The sequence below is a fragment of the Gigantopelta aegis genome, unplaced genomic scaffold (assembly GCF_016097555.1).
Source record: "Gigantopelta aegis isolate Gae_Host unplaced genomic scaffold, Gae_host_genome ctg3441_pilon_pilon:::debris, whole genome shotgun sequence".
Classification (NCBI taxonomy): domain Eukaryota; kingdom Metazoa; phylum Mollusca; class Gastropoda; order Neomphalida; family Peltospiridae; genus Gigantopelta; species Gigantopelta aegis.
Genome location: NW_024533346.1, coordinates 30,001 through 43,981, shown reverse-complemented (window position 1 = coordinate 43,981; position 13,981 = coordinate 30,001). Strand labels below are relative to the sequence as shown.

At 35.4% G+C, this 13,981-nt stretch overlaps 1 protein-coding gene across 1 annotated transcript in view; it reads right to left on the bottom strand.

Moving 5' to 3' along the window:
• Positions 1–3,771: 3,771 nt before the first annotated feature.
• LOC121392170 overlaps positions 3,772–13,981 on the bottom strand; it is a 26,245-nt gene continuing 16,035 nt past the window's right edge. The window contains exons 5-6 of the mRNA XM_041523516.1: positions 11,987–12,121; positions 3,772–4,197 (exon numbers count right to left, since the gene is read on the bottom strand). Of these exons, the coding sequence (XP_041379450.1) occupies positions 4,007–4,197; positions 11,987–12,121 (326 nt within the window). The 3' untranslated portion in view covers positions 3,772–4,006. The remainder of the gene's footprint in view (positions 4,198–11,986; positions 12,122–13,981) is intronic.

Below are 13,981 nucleotides of genomic sequence, written 5' to 3'. Positions count from 1 at the left end.
TTCTTTTTGTTTTTCTCGAAACAGTTTAATCTTCATTTGGGATTGTATTTGATTTCCATTTGAGTAATTTGACTTAATTATACAAACAAATACCACAGTAATTGACAGACTAGCTGGTTTTGCATCCACTTGGCCTCTGATTCTGAAAATATCTACACGTTGTATATTCATACAAAAACATGCCCAATTTGTAATAACCACCAACCTTGTGTTATATACCCCCCCCCCCCAAAATTCACCCCCAAGTTGTAATGATGTGATGATTATCTAAGAGTTGATGATTATCTAAGAGTGGAATAGGTTATAGCCATTCCTGGGTTTTCTTTCTTATAAGTGATAATGACATTGTTATAGGAAAGCGGGGGTATTGTCATCTGTAATAAGGAAGATTATAATTATCACTGAATGTGAACGTCATCTGAAAGACGTAAACATATATGTAGAGGTCCGCACACACAATTCCTACAAAATACACGAACACGTTGAAAATTGCCTTCATTCACTTGACATTCGAGAGAAATGGAAATGGAAGCTATTTTTAATAGGAAGGGCTCAATGCTAAAAGGGGTATAAGTCACATTTTTGTGAAAATACATATTTTCGTTTAAAGGTACACATCAACACCTTCACTCACGTTAAAGGTATATATCAGCATCCATCATTGCGTATAGCTGTCCCAAATGATGCATTATGTTTTCTCGTTGCACCAAAGGGTATTTTTTCCAAAATGGCGGCATCGATTTGATTTTCTTTTTCTTCATGAACATAATATTTTAAGGAAAATATCCTACTACATTTTATTCTGGTTAATGTGAATTAATACAAATAATATTATTAGATTACAGTATTGTGTGTAAATAATTATGTTTGTCAGTGATTAGAAATGAAATCAGATAAACTTTTGAACATTTCTTGATTCCAATTGCGGCACTTGTACCCTTTTTAGAATTAACATATGAACCATAGAACGAGACGTAACGCGTGCTCTGATTTTGTATATTAATACGATTTTATTATTGTTATTATTATTAATGTTGTTGTTGTTTTTTGGGGTTTTTTTTGTTTAGTTTTTTTTGTTAAGAATTGAATAAAACAATTAAAAATATTGTTATGTTTTTGGCAATATATTATTGTCAATGTTATTGTTCCAAGTGCATATAACGAAACAGCTTTGCAATGGACAGCAAAAAAAAGAGAAGGTATACTGCTCAAGGACTCTTTTGAATTAATTGAAAATGGCCACATTGGCATTTTGTATTCAGAACATGATTGTAATGATTGTACATCTGACTTAATGACAAAAACTGTTGAGTGTGCGGAGGATGGTGTCAATAAGAGTTATGAAACTGATGAATTCACGTTACTTGAAGATGACACTGGTGATACATTTGATGATATAGTTAATGATCCAGACTATAATCCAGAAAAAAAGACTCCTGCCATAGTTCTGATGATAGCATCCATGTCGATGGTAGGTATGATCTGATCCCTAACACGTCTGCGCAGTCTTCCATTGCTAATGAAGAAACACTGTCCCTAAAAGCTTAGCTACCATTACAGCAAAATAAATCTCCCAAAATGGAGAAGAAAATCACTGAACCCATTGGGACCATGGCTAAAGGTCAACCCATTCAAAAGGAACAAAGGTGTTGATGATCTATCCATGGAACTGGAGAGGAAATATAGTAGTATTCTCCCCCTGAAAGCAGCCAATGTGAATGACTTGAAATAACTAGCCAATAAGTATCTTTCTCAAGAACATTCACAGTTTTATCTAAGCGTTACATCTGTTCCATTAAACCGAAATCAAAGTGGCGAATCTGACAACGAAGACTATGCTTCCTAAAATATGCAAATATGCTTTATTTTGAGATGTATTCAGAGCTTTGTGCCAAAGTTTACATTGTTTGAATGTTCTTATTATTTGATTAGTAATTTTTTAATAAAGAAAATAGAAGTCTGAACCTTTTGTTAGTAATAAAAATATATTCAGCCTAAGAGGAGACCACGTGGCGTCATACCCCTTTTTGCACCCAGTAGATATAAACTATTTTATGTTTCCTTAAATTTGCGTCAATATCGTATACAAATATCATGAATATGTTGAAATTTTTGCAATTTAAACCAGTATATATATTTGTAAGCAATTTGACAAAAGGTAATTACGAAATTAATAAAAACATATTTTTGGTATATTTCTCAAAACTTTCACAATGTAACTTATACCATTTTAACACCGAGCCCTTCAATTATTGTTTTCTGTCACATTTTTGTCTAAATATAGATTGTGTGTGTGTGTGTGTGTGTGTGTGTGTGTGTGTGTGTGTGTGTGTGTGTGTGTCACTAGAACACTGTTATATGGTGAATCATTTAAAGGTGTGTGAGGTACAGTAGTTCAACATAACAATGCACAAACTAGAAAGTTAAAGTTTGTTTTCTTTAACGACAACACTAGAGCACATTGATTTTTTAATCATCAGCTACTGGATGTCAAACATTTGATAATCCTGACATATAGTCTTAAAAAGGAAACCTGCTACATTCCTCCATTAGAAGCTATTTTATAAGTACTATCCAACAGACATGATAGCACATACCACAGCATTGGATATAACTGTCGTGTTGCACTGGCTGAAACGTGAAATAGCCCAATGGGCCCACTGACGGGGGTCGACCCTAAACCGACCGCGCATCAGGTGAATGCTTTACCACTGGGCTACAACCTGCCCCACCACTGAGTAGATTCCATACCATTACGATAGGTTACACCCCACTGCTGAGGAAGCTGAATACTTTTCTTGGCGAAGAACAAAAACAAAATGTTTGTTTTGTTTAATGACACCACTAGAGCACATTCAATTATTAATCATCGACTAATGGATGTAAAACATTTGGTAATTTTGACCTGTAGTCTTACAAAGGAAACCCGCTGAATTTGTGGTAAGGGATCTTTTATATGCACATCCCACAGACAGGATAGTACATACCACGGCCTTTGATATACCAGTCGTGGTGCACTGGCTGGAACGACAGATAGATCAATGGGCCCACCGACGGGTATCGATCCCAGACCGACCGCGCATCAAGCAAACGCTTTACCACTGGGCTGCGTCTGACCTCCCTGGCGAAGAACAAAACCACATAATAATAATTAAAGTTTTCTTTCTATCTATACATTTTACAGAAAACTAATTGGTCGAACGGTGCTTACTTTCTGTATTCTATCTTGGGAATAACCTGAATGATATAATAGTGATTTAATGTTTAGATTCCTACGCCAGATAAGTCTAAATGATGTTTACACACACACACACACACACACACACACAATACAAAAGCTGAGACGTGGCTAATGCTAAACAAAACAGAATCAGACATGTGTTGTTAAATATTTAACACAAATTTAATATTAATAATTGATATCGATGCTTGACTAAATAGCAATGAAGAGGGTTCATACTGCAGTAGTCGAACTCTTAACAACAATGACGACGACGACGACGACAATGACAAAAGAAACAAAGAAAAATATATAAACTAAACTTAACCCCTCTTTAAAAAACCCCAAAAAAACCCAACCCATACCCCCCCATCCCCCAACCCCCCCCCTAAAAAAAACAACAACCCCAAACCGAATAAACAAAAACAACAAAAACCCAACAAAAAAAACCAAGGGTTATCTGGAACAGAAAACATTCTCAAGTACAACCCCCCAATCCCTCAACCCCCCAAAACCCCACCAACCCCCCCAAAAGAAAAAGCCTAAAACATTTGAGAAGCTATAAAGGAGCCAACCCAAAAATCATCGTACTTGTAAGGTCCTCCCACTTCATCATACCTACTTTATCCCATGTTGATTTTAATATATATGGATAATTTAAAATATAATTAACACATTTGTATTGGTACAAGCTAAAACGGTCTATCTATACTTTACGGTACTTAGTATCGTAATATAATTTTAAAAAGACCATGCATATTGAAAGCACCCGACAATTCAATATTACTAACGGTCAATCCACACGATATACTTGGAGCGTTTTAGCCCAATCCAGTACGAGGCAATCTGCATTTTTGTTCTTATGTACTCCACATTGGTTTCATTCAGCGTCTTTAACGTGCACGATGAGTTCGCAGAAAACCAACTTCGATCCATTGTATGGTAAAAACAGGTGTAATTGAGCTCACTGTTTGTACCTAAAATAAAAAATAAAATAATAATTTTGCGTTTCAAGGTAACTATGCCTGTCACCAATGCTGTTATATCGGTGAAGTGAAGTCTAGTCATTAGTTAGGAACAAAGGTTCACGTTAAAGGTTTTGTCTCAACGTTACATAATTATTTATTAACTTTTGCTTTATACCTTCAACGACATGCCAATAAAAAAAATACATGAAAATAATTAAATTTACAAGTAGATTTTGTTTTAATTAGAATGTCTTTTGTTTGGTGTTAGGCCATGGGCTACATAGATTTCTCTCTTGTACCCTCCCCCCCCCCCCAACACACACACAACTCTACTACATTATATTGAACAATATGGCGGCCATCTTGGATTCTGAAAATGATTTGCTTGAATTAGCCACTCTTGAATTAATTTAAACGTATACATTTTTCTTAAAACGTCAACCAAAATGTATATAGATTTAATGTTAAGTAAGTTTTATGATAACACCCCAAAAATAATTGGGGGCTGGCAGTTTATCAAAACTTGGTTGGCAAGACAAGACAAGACAAGACAAGACTTTATTTACACTCGGGCCGTTACACAACGGCATAGGAGGAATATATACATAAACATTTTGTTATATACACATGACAAGATGGTTGACAGTAAATACATTAATTACAATACATACGCAAACACATACACTAACACATACAATGACACATATTAATATATTATGTAATAATACAGATATTTAATACAGATATATGGGTATTCAAGTACCTATAAACGAATAGATTGTTAAACTTGTATATGGTCAGTGGTTAATGATAATATTTTATTAAATATGTTTGGTTTTGACGGTGTTTGTAGTTAAGAGCGTTTGAATTCATTAGTTATTATATTTATGAAACATGCTAATTTCTTTAGGGTACTAATTCGTTTATTCTCCATTAGTTCTCTAAATTTATAAGTACTTGGTCGCGTATAATAATATGGGTATAGCAACTGGATTCATGAATTATGGAAAAAAATGGCACCATAGGATGCATTCGAAAACAAGTTCATTTAGAACCAACTTCAGTCATAAAGTGAACACACTTTACCCTAAAGAGCTCAAATCTGAGTCCGATATTTTTAATTACGAGAGAAAAATTCAGTAAACCCGTATCATGTTCATATCATCACCACTCGTTTAATTATAATGCCGGCATGATGACATTGATGTCAAATGAAAGCTTAAATAGCGTAGAATACATCATGTGTTCTTGTCAAAAAGACAGTATTATAAAAATCGGGATATTTTATGGGAAGCCGCAATGTATTATTGGGGTATAGTCACTCAATGATGTTAAGTCACTGAATTTTAGTGGATACCTGATATTAAAGTACGTCATGTGGACCAGTGGACGATAACCTTTGATTTGATATATAATACATATAATACAGGCTTCTGACACATGTGTGGCTATTGTGTTGCACAAAAGATAGAGGGTACCGATTATGGCCTGACGTCAGCGAAACAATTAAATGTTCTAGGGTACCCTCAAACACTGGTGACAAAATGAGTAGTGGATCCTAATTGTTTTTACTGTTATCTCTTAGTTTCATGTTCAGGACATATTAGGACTTACAAACCCCCCCCCCCCCCCCCCCCAAAAAAAACAAAAAAAAAAAAAAACAAACAAACAAAAAAACAAACAAAAAACCCCAAAACAACCAAAACAACAACAACAAACAAACAAAAAAACCCCACCCCAAACATACTATAGTAGAGTTGTGTGTGTGTGTGTGTGTGTGTGTGTGTGTGTGTGTGTGTGTGAAGTGGGTGGGGTGGGGCGAGAACCGTAATTACATGACAAGAATAGGCAAGATATGCAACCAAAATAGATAAAATGTGCGGAGAAACGTCAGGTCACAAGACTAGATAATTATTCAATAATGGCGCATTACATAATAACAGCATACCTTTCATTTTAAAAACACTAGGATTAATTCTGTAATATTGTTTTACATATTTTCTTCTAATGTTTTCAATATTATCATTTTTGCAATTGAATGAATAATGGTATTCATCTCCAATATCGAAGCGATCTTAGCGCTATGATCACATTCAGTGTTTAAGGTAGTTGTACACTTTTGGTGATCTTAGTAGGTAAGATCGCTTCATAAAACGGGGCCTGAGTTATGAGAGCATTGCTAACGACTAAAATTGCATATCAGAGTCTGAACATTCAGCAATTATGTTTCTGGCTGTCCTAATGTTTATAATAACTCAAACTAAATGTTATCTCCCAATAATGTCGTACGTACCAAAACATATAATATTAAAAACGAAAATAACGTTTGAGCTACGTATTACAAACAATAAGACAATCAGTACACTGAATATATAAACTCTGATATTTTAAACAAGTAAATGTATTTAATAAGTAATTTAGTGGTTAAAATTCTATGTTAGTCGGAAACATCTTAATATTAACAGTAAACTTAGGATTGTCTCTTTCTGATTACCAATTATGGAATTGTTCTCGTTCAGGTAAGACAAACACTACGTAATGCTATGCCAGGCAGATGTTTTCGACAAGTTTGCTGCCTTTGTGCAACTCATCTGTATGTGGCGGCCCTTGCCAGATTTTATAAATTCACGAGACAAGACAGGAATTTAATTGTAGGTAGTGCAACTCTGTTTGCACAGTGTGCAAGCACATTAGTCCTGGCAAAATAGTGAAAGACCCATCACAAATTGCAAAAGTTTTAATTTCAATTGTATTCATCTCTGTATATAGTACAAAATAACATATCAAAAATGTACAACAAGATAATTCGAGAGACAATTTTATATTCAACGTTGAAAATATGATAGTTAAAACAAGTTAGGGATCTTTTAATTTTATGCTTCTGCATTCAACTGGTAACTCAATTAAAGGGACAGACCCTAGTTTCAGCCCATGAAAATTAACACTAAGTTTGGTTAACCTACAAACCTGTAACACATTTGGATAAAGTTACAATTGAGTGAAACATGAGTCTGTGACTTTTAAATGGTGAAATATCCTCTTAAAATAGACTAAAACTCGACTCCATAACTATTACTTCTCAGACGCACGTGCGTTTTTAAAAAATATGAGAAATGAATTTTGTGATATTAAAAACACCAGGATGACCAAAGACACTTAGAATGTACGGAAATGAATAATCTAAACAATAAAATCTAAGTAAAGTATAATTCCAGTTATCAAAAACGGCTCTAATAGTAATAAATATGCCACAGTGTTTAAACACTAGGGTATGTCCCTTTAAACATTTTGAGAATAACTTTAACAGCCATCTAACACCTCGTAAGTGTTCCAAAATTAATGTGAATATTAAATTCAATAATACTAACGTTCGTAAACAGTTTTAATATGCAGTGTCTTTGCAAAAAGTATGTCATGTACTCTACTTCGAATACTACTTGCTATAATTTCCATTTCATACTCAATATCTATCACAGTATTTCACGTGCAATACATTATGTCTTACAGTATTGGTTTTAATGATGTTTTGTTGAGTCACCCAGGTAACGGATCCTATCCACGGTTTTAACAGCCATGAGGGGTGTAAAGGCCACAACACCGACCGTTCACAAACAATTAATTATTGACCCACTGTCCTTTAGAGACAGTCCGGATAGCCAAACCGTATCCAGAAGAGCGTGCTTGATCCGTAAGTGGATATTTGCACAAAAATCAAATTAAAATGAATGACACGAATAAATATGTCTTTAGTATAATACATTTGCACACTATTAAGACATGTGACAAAACCGTCAGCAAATGTTGAAAATGCTTCTAGACTTCTTGCATCCTTATTGCCGCTGTGGGTAATAAAATATTGAATAGCATCTCACCCGAGCAAAATTAGCAGTGTGCCTAACTTCAAAGAGCGTTATAAATATGGTCATGTCTGTCATTGGTGAGATATATGACAGAACGTGTTGTCATAAGCGTTCTTTCATGTGGTTTGTAAATATATTCGTTATATTAATTTGAATTGGTATCAGTGTACGTGCCAGGTACTATTGCATTTGAAACGTGCAGAGTGCCACAGTGTCTGTGTAGGACGGGGTAGTCAACACCGCTTTCTACTATATCTCAAACTAACATTATAACCTCGTATTTTTTCTCATTTAAATATTGATGGAAACGTTGCATTTTATAGCAGCTTTAGCCACATTTGCTATTCTCGACTACAGGGTTTGATTTGGAGCTATATACTTCAAAATAGGATGGTCAGCATCTGGTTTTGCATGTTGTGTTTTACACATGTACCTGTTCAATCTGTCACTTAGCACATTCATGAAACATTATCTGTTTCATCAGCACATGGACCCCTTTGTAATCAGCCCATTATAAATGGACTAGCTTGGCATCCATAAATAGCAAAGAAAGCACCTAAATATTTGTGTGAACAATACTGTGTATTGTGTTAAAACGCATTTTCATATCTATCGACGATGTGTATGTGTATGTGTATATGTATGTGTATATACAGTTGATGCTAATGAAATAGGCAGACCAATCATATATGAACGTTGTCACATAGAAAACGTAAAAATAGCCACTAGTATCGTCAATGTATTCCAGTTAGAAGTCAATATATTGTATGTCCTATGTCAGATGGTTCACGGTGGCCATCTTGAATTTCTGTGTAATATTTTATAAAACCAGGTTAAAGGGTATCTCCAAGGTATATCCATTCAAGGAAACAGCTAAAAGTTAAAATAATAATGTTTTGTAGAATTTCGTTACAGTTTGTCGGTTATATTGGCAGCCATATTGTATTTATTATATATGCTGACACACAATGAAAACACAAAACAGATATTTTTCAATATTTTGTTGTAATTAATGAAAAATATATTTATTGGACTTAAAATAACAATTCATGAGAGGAAGCCATTGATTGTTACTTTTGTCTGGGTTTTAATCCTGGTTTTGTTCTCGTTACACATACAATAGCAGAAACACACAAAATGGTGTGAAATGCGTTCACTACATGCTCAATCATGCTGCATGCAATGCACGTGAAATGCCAGTACGTGGACACATAAAAGTCACGTAACGGTGTCATATTCCTCGTCACATTACGAATGTCACGACTCAGAGAAGAACAAAGGAAGCAAGCGTTGGGCATGGTTCAAGTGGGGACTTCGCAAAGCCAATCTGCTAGGACCTTCAGAGTCCATCCATCAACTATTGGACGACTTATTGAACGTCATCAACAGACCGGGAGTGTCCGTGATCGACGTCGACCTGGCCAACGTCCCGTTACGACCCCATGCCAAGATCGGCAGATTCGACGCACCACCTCCGTGTCCGGTTCGGAACTGTGACGATGACAGCAAGCAACACGATAGGACGTCATGGAATGCAGACGCCCGTACAACGGTGACATCACGACAGCACGACATCGTGCTGCGAGACTACAGTTTGCTCTCCAGAATGGTAATCATCCACCAGCCTTTTACCGGAGCATTGTTTTCGCAGTTTAGTTCCGTTTCTCTGTCTCCTTTACCGATGGAAGAGCACGTGTGTACAGAAGACGTGTGTACGCTGACAGATATGTGAGGGAACGTGATCGGTTTGGCGGCGGTTGTCTGATGGTATGGGGGGGGGGGGGGGCAATCGACTGTGATTTCAGGAGTGATCTCATCAATGTCCATGATGCCCTTACAGCCCAGCGTTATGTTGACGTTACGTCGCTGAGCTTGCACAGACGTTGCAGGAGGAGTGGAGGAACATTCCTGTGGCTTATTTGAGATGTTTGTGACAGTCCTTTCCCCGTCGTCTTCACGCATGCTCACGGGCTAATGGTGGACACACCAGATACTGACCTTGATATGTGGTGGGGTGGGGGGTTGAACTTTTCCATTACGAATGCAACTCGATTACTGATAACTGGCCATATTTCCATGTGAATGTATCTCATGAATACCAGTCATTAATGTCATATTACATTATCAATTCATTAATAGTTTTTCGTTATTTGCAATGAAAAGTTGTTTTTGCGTTTTCATTGTGTTTCAGTATATATAACTAACTAAAATACGTCAAAGGTAACATATATCAATTCTTCGACATATAAAACATAGGAATAACTATTAATATTATGAATCAATCCACCCCAGTTAGATGCCTAGATATTAAATTTTATATTTTATACTGTAGCGGCCATCTTGGATTTTTAAAGTAAATAATGCAAATATCAGTTGGTAACATGTTTTGTTTTTTAAATCAGCATTCCAAATTATATAAGATCAATTAAGTTCCCACTTTAGGCACACCATTCCCTGGGAGTATGAAAGCAATATTATTACCTGTTTCACTAATTATATATATATATATATTTACGTTTTTAATATGTTATTCTTGACTAAATTGTGAATAAACACTGTTAATTTCATTACTTTTGCAATTTGTGATGCGTATACCATATTTTGGCATATATATATATATATATATATATATATATATATATATATATATATATATATAAACGTCATTGAAATTGTTAAGAAAATAAACATATTCTCCAATTATTTTTACTTTGAAAACATTAACAACATGGGTTGGGTGGGGGTGATAAACACGTGATTTAAATGGCTTGGCCTTATCGATCGTGAATGGGTGACATTACGTGACATCCTCCTCAGTTTTATGATTTCTGCAAGTATATCTCGATTCAATATCGGCCAATTTAAGTGATAAACAAAAATGACTTATTGAAAATAGTCGCTTTAGGGGTTTATAAGCTTTTCTTTTAATTTACTTACGTGTTTGACTCACGTTGTTGCTGAAGCTTTCTAATTGCAGGCTCCCCCCAAAACAATAAAATAAAATAATAATAATAATAATAATAATATTTCTGAATCAAACATTTTATTGGTAGTAAATCATCGTGAAAAATGCATTTTAATAGTGATGCATTTACCAGCACTTGTCATGATGAATGTTTATTGGTAGAATGCAGGATATTGCATTTTAGGACATCTAGTTCAAAATGTTACAGAGGAGCTTTGCGCCCTCGAGCTCAGTTACCCAACCCACAATATCTAATTACTTCCGCCATGCCAGAATTATGAAGACAAACTGTGTAAGCTTACTCCCGAAAAGACAAGAAGACGTCTGAAACAAAATGCGCGTGTGGTGCATGAGAAAACAAACGTAACACAGTGGAAAGTATAACGTAGTATTGACGATTGTAGTTTTTAGGGTATTGACGATAGTAGTTGTGGTAGTAGTAGTTACGTAGTAGTGGTAGTAGTAGTAGAGATAGTAGTATTAGTAAAGTTAAAGTTCTGTTTTGTTTAACGACACCCCTAGAGTACATTGATGTATTAATCATCAGCTATTGGATGCCAAACATATGTTAATTTTGGCATATAATAGTAGAGAGGAAACCTACATTTTTTTCATCAGTAGCAAAATATATTGAATATATCAGTCGTGCTGCACTGGTTGGAATGAGAAATAGTCCAATGGGCCTACCGACGGGGATTGATCCTTCACCGACCGCGAAATACCACCGCCCTAGTAGTAGTAGTAGTAGTAGTAGTAGTAGAAGTAATGGCAGTAGTAGCGGTAGTAGTAATAGTAGTAGCAGTGGTAGTAGTAGTAGTAGTAGTAGTAGTAGTAGTAGTAGTAGTAGTAGTAATAGTAGTAGTAACTTTGTAATATTAATAGTTGTGGGGGTAGTAGTAGTAGTAGTCGTAGTCGTAGTCGTAGTAGCAGCAGTAGGAGGGGGAGAAAGAAGAGTAGAAACAGGACTACTTACAGTTACATATATATCCTTTTTGTGTCATACAATTGTCTTCGTTTTTAACAATGGTGTTTCCACTTTGGTTTATATAAGCACACGTTCCCTCAGGACTCAACGACCAGGTAATATATGTATAGTTCTTTATTAACTCTGTAAAAAAACAGGCGTGCATTTAGCTCAACGTGTACACATATGCAGTCTAAACGTATAGGTGCTAATACAATTGTTATACAAATATGTCTCAAGAAAAAATAGTTTGTATTAAATTATTCTAAAAAGTGCAATATAATTCCCATATATTTTACATACTGCGTAAAACAACGACCACAGAAAAACAATTGCAATCTAAGCAGGCATTTATAACATAATGATACTGTTACGCATCATTTGCATGTGCATGCTTTGTTTTATAATTATAATTATATATGATTTATATATGTGGCTCTTGCATGTATATGTGTGTTAGTTCTTGGTTTCGTCTACATATGTGTACTATATATATATATATGTGTGTGGGGGGGGGGGGGGGGTTATACCCAACACAGTAACACTACTTGTAGTTTGTGTGAATGGCTGAAATTATATTTTGTAATGTTATGGTAGAAGACCACAGTTTTTTGTTGTGATATTTCCGGCTGAGATTTATGCATGCCAGCCCCTGACTTCCTAAATGCCCACATTTAGTTTACAAATAAAGAAACACACAGATATTTTTAGTATCTATGAAATTACAAAAAGGGTCATAACTATAAAGAGGACTCATTTTAAACTAAACAGGCAAATTGACTGCAATATAGTATACTGACTTCATACTTGTATAATGTGAAAAATAGTTATTAATCTCAATTAATTAATCAATCAATTACTACCAAATCTGCCACATTACCTACTAACGTTTTTCATCTTTGTTTGAAAAGACAGCTTTAAAACACATTTTGGAAAGTTTATTAGATAGGAACACAAAAAATAGCTTGAAAGGTAAATACTTTAATAATATTTACAATGAATCCATTGTGCCACCTCCCCAAATCTAAAATATCCCGTCCAGACACACAGGAATAGATGCGAGGGCCCAGGCGAAAGTCCCCCATTTGAGGACGACAATGTACGTTTCTTTGTCCTGTTCTATTAGACCAAGCTCCAAAACCGATTTTTGAGGTATACTTGACATGGAAAGCTGTATATCTGTATACAACGTCATCACCTGAAACTATTCAGGGTGGAGGTACTAAATTTTGACCAGGGCATGTTACTTTTTTCTCTATTATTGTTAAGGTATTGTGGGTAAATGTATAGCTATATTAATCAAAGAAAGAAATAAAGAAATGCTTTATTTAACGACGCACTCAACACATTTTATTTACGGTTATATGGCGTCAGACATATGGTTGAGGACCACACATATTTTGAGAGGAAACCCGCTGTCGCCACTTCATGGGCTACTCTTTCCTATTAGCAGCAAGGGATCTTTTATTTGCACTTCCCACATACAGGATAGCACAAACCATGGCCTTTGTTGAACCAGTTATGGATCACTGGTCGGTGCAAGTAGTTTACATCTACCCATTGAGCCTTGCGGAGCACTCACTCAGGGTTTGGAGTCGGTATCTGGATGAAAAATTTCATGCCTCGACTGGGATCCGAACCCAGTACCTACCAGCCTGTAAACTGATGGCCTAACCACGACGCTACCTAGGCCGGTATTTTAATCAAATGCATCAAAGTATTCTATAATCTAAACTGATTAAATTGTTAACCAGAAATAATAAAAATAATAAAATAAACCATGTAACAAAATTTCATAGCATAAAACACGTTAAAATTGCAATCCAGGAACCACATAACCACAAACCATAATGACCCCCCCCCCCCTTCTCCTCCATTTCTATTAATTTCAATAATAAACTGACCTAAACACCTTCAGTAGCATCACCTCCTACAGAATGACAAGGGTATAATTGTAATCAATGCTTATAAACAATATGGCCTTCGACGGTGAATTATGTTTTA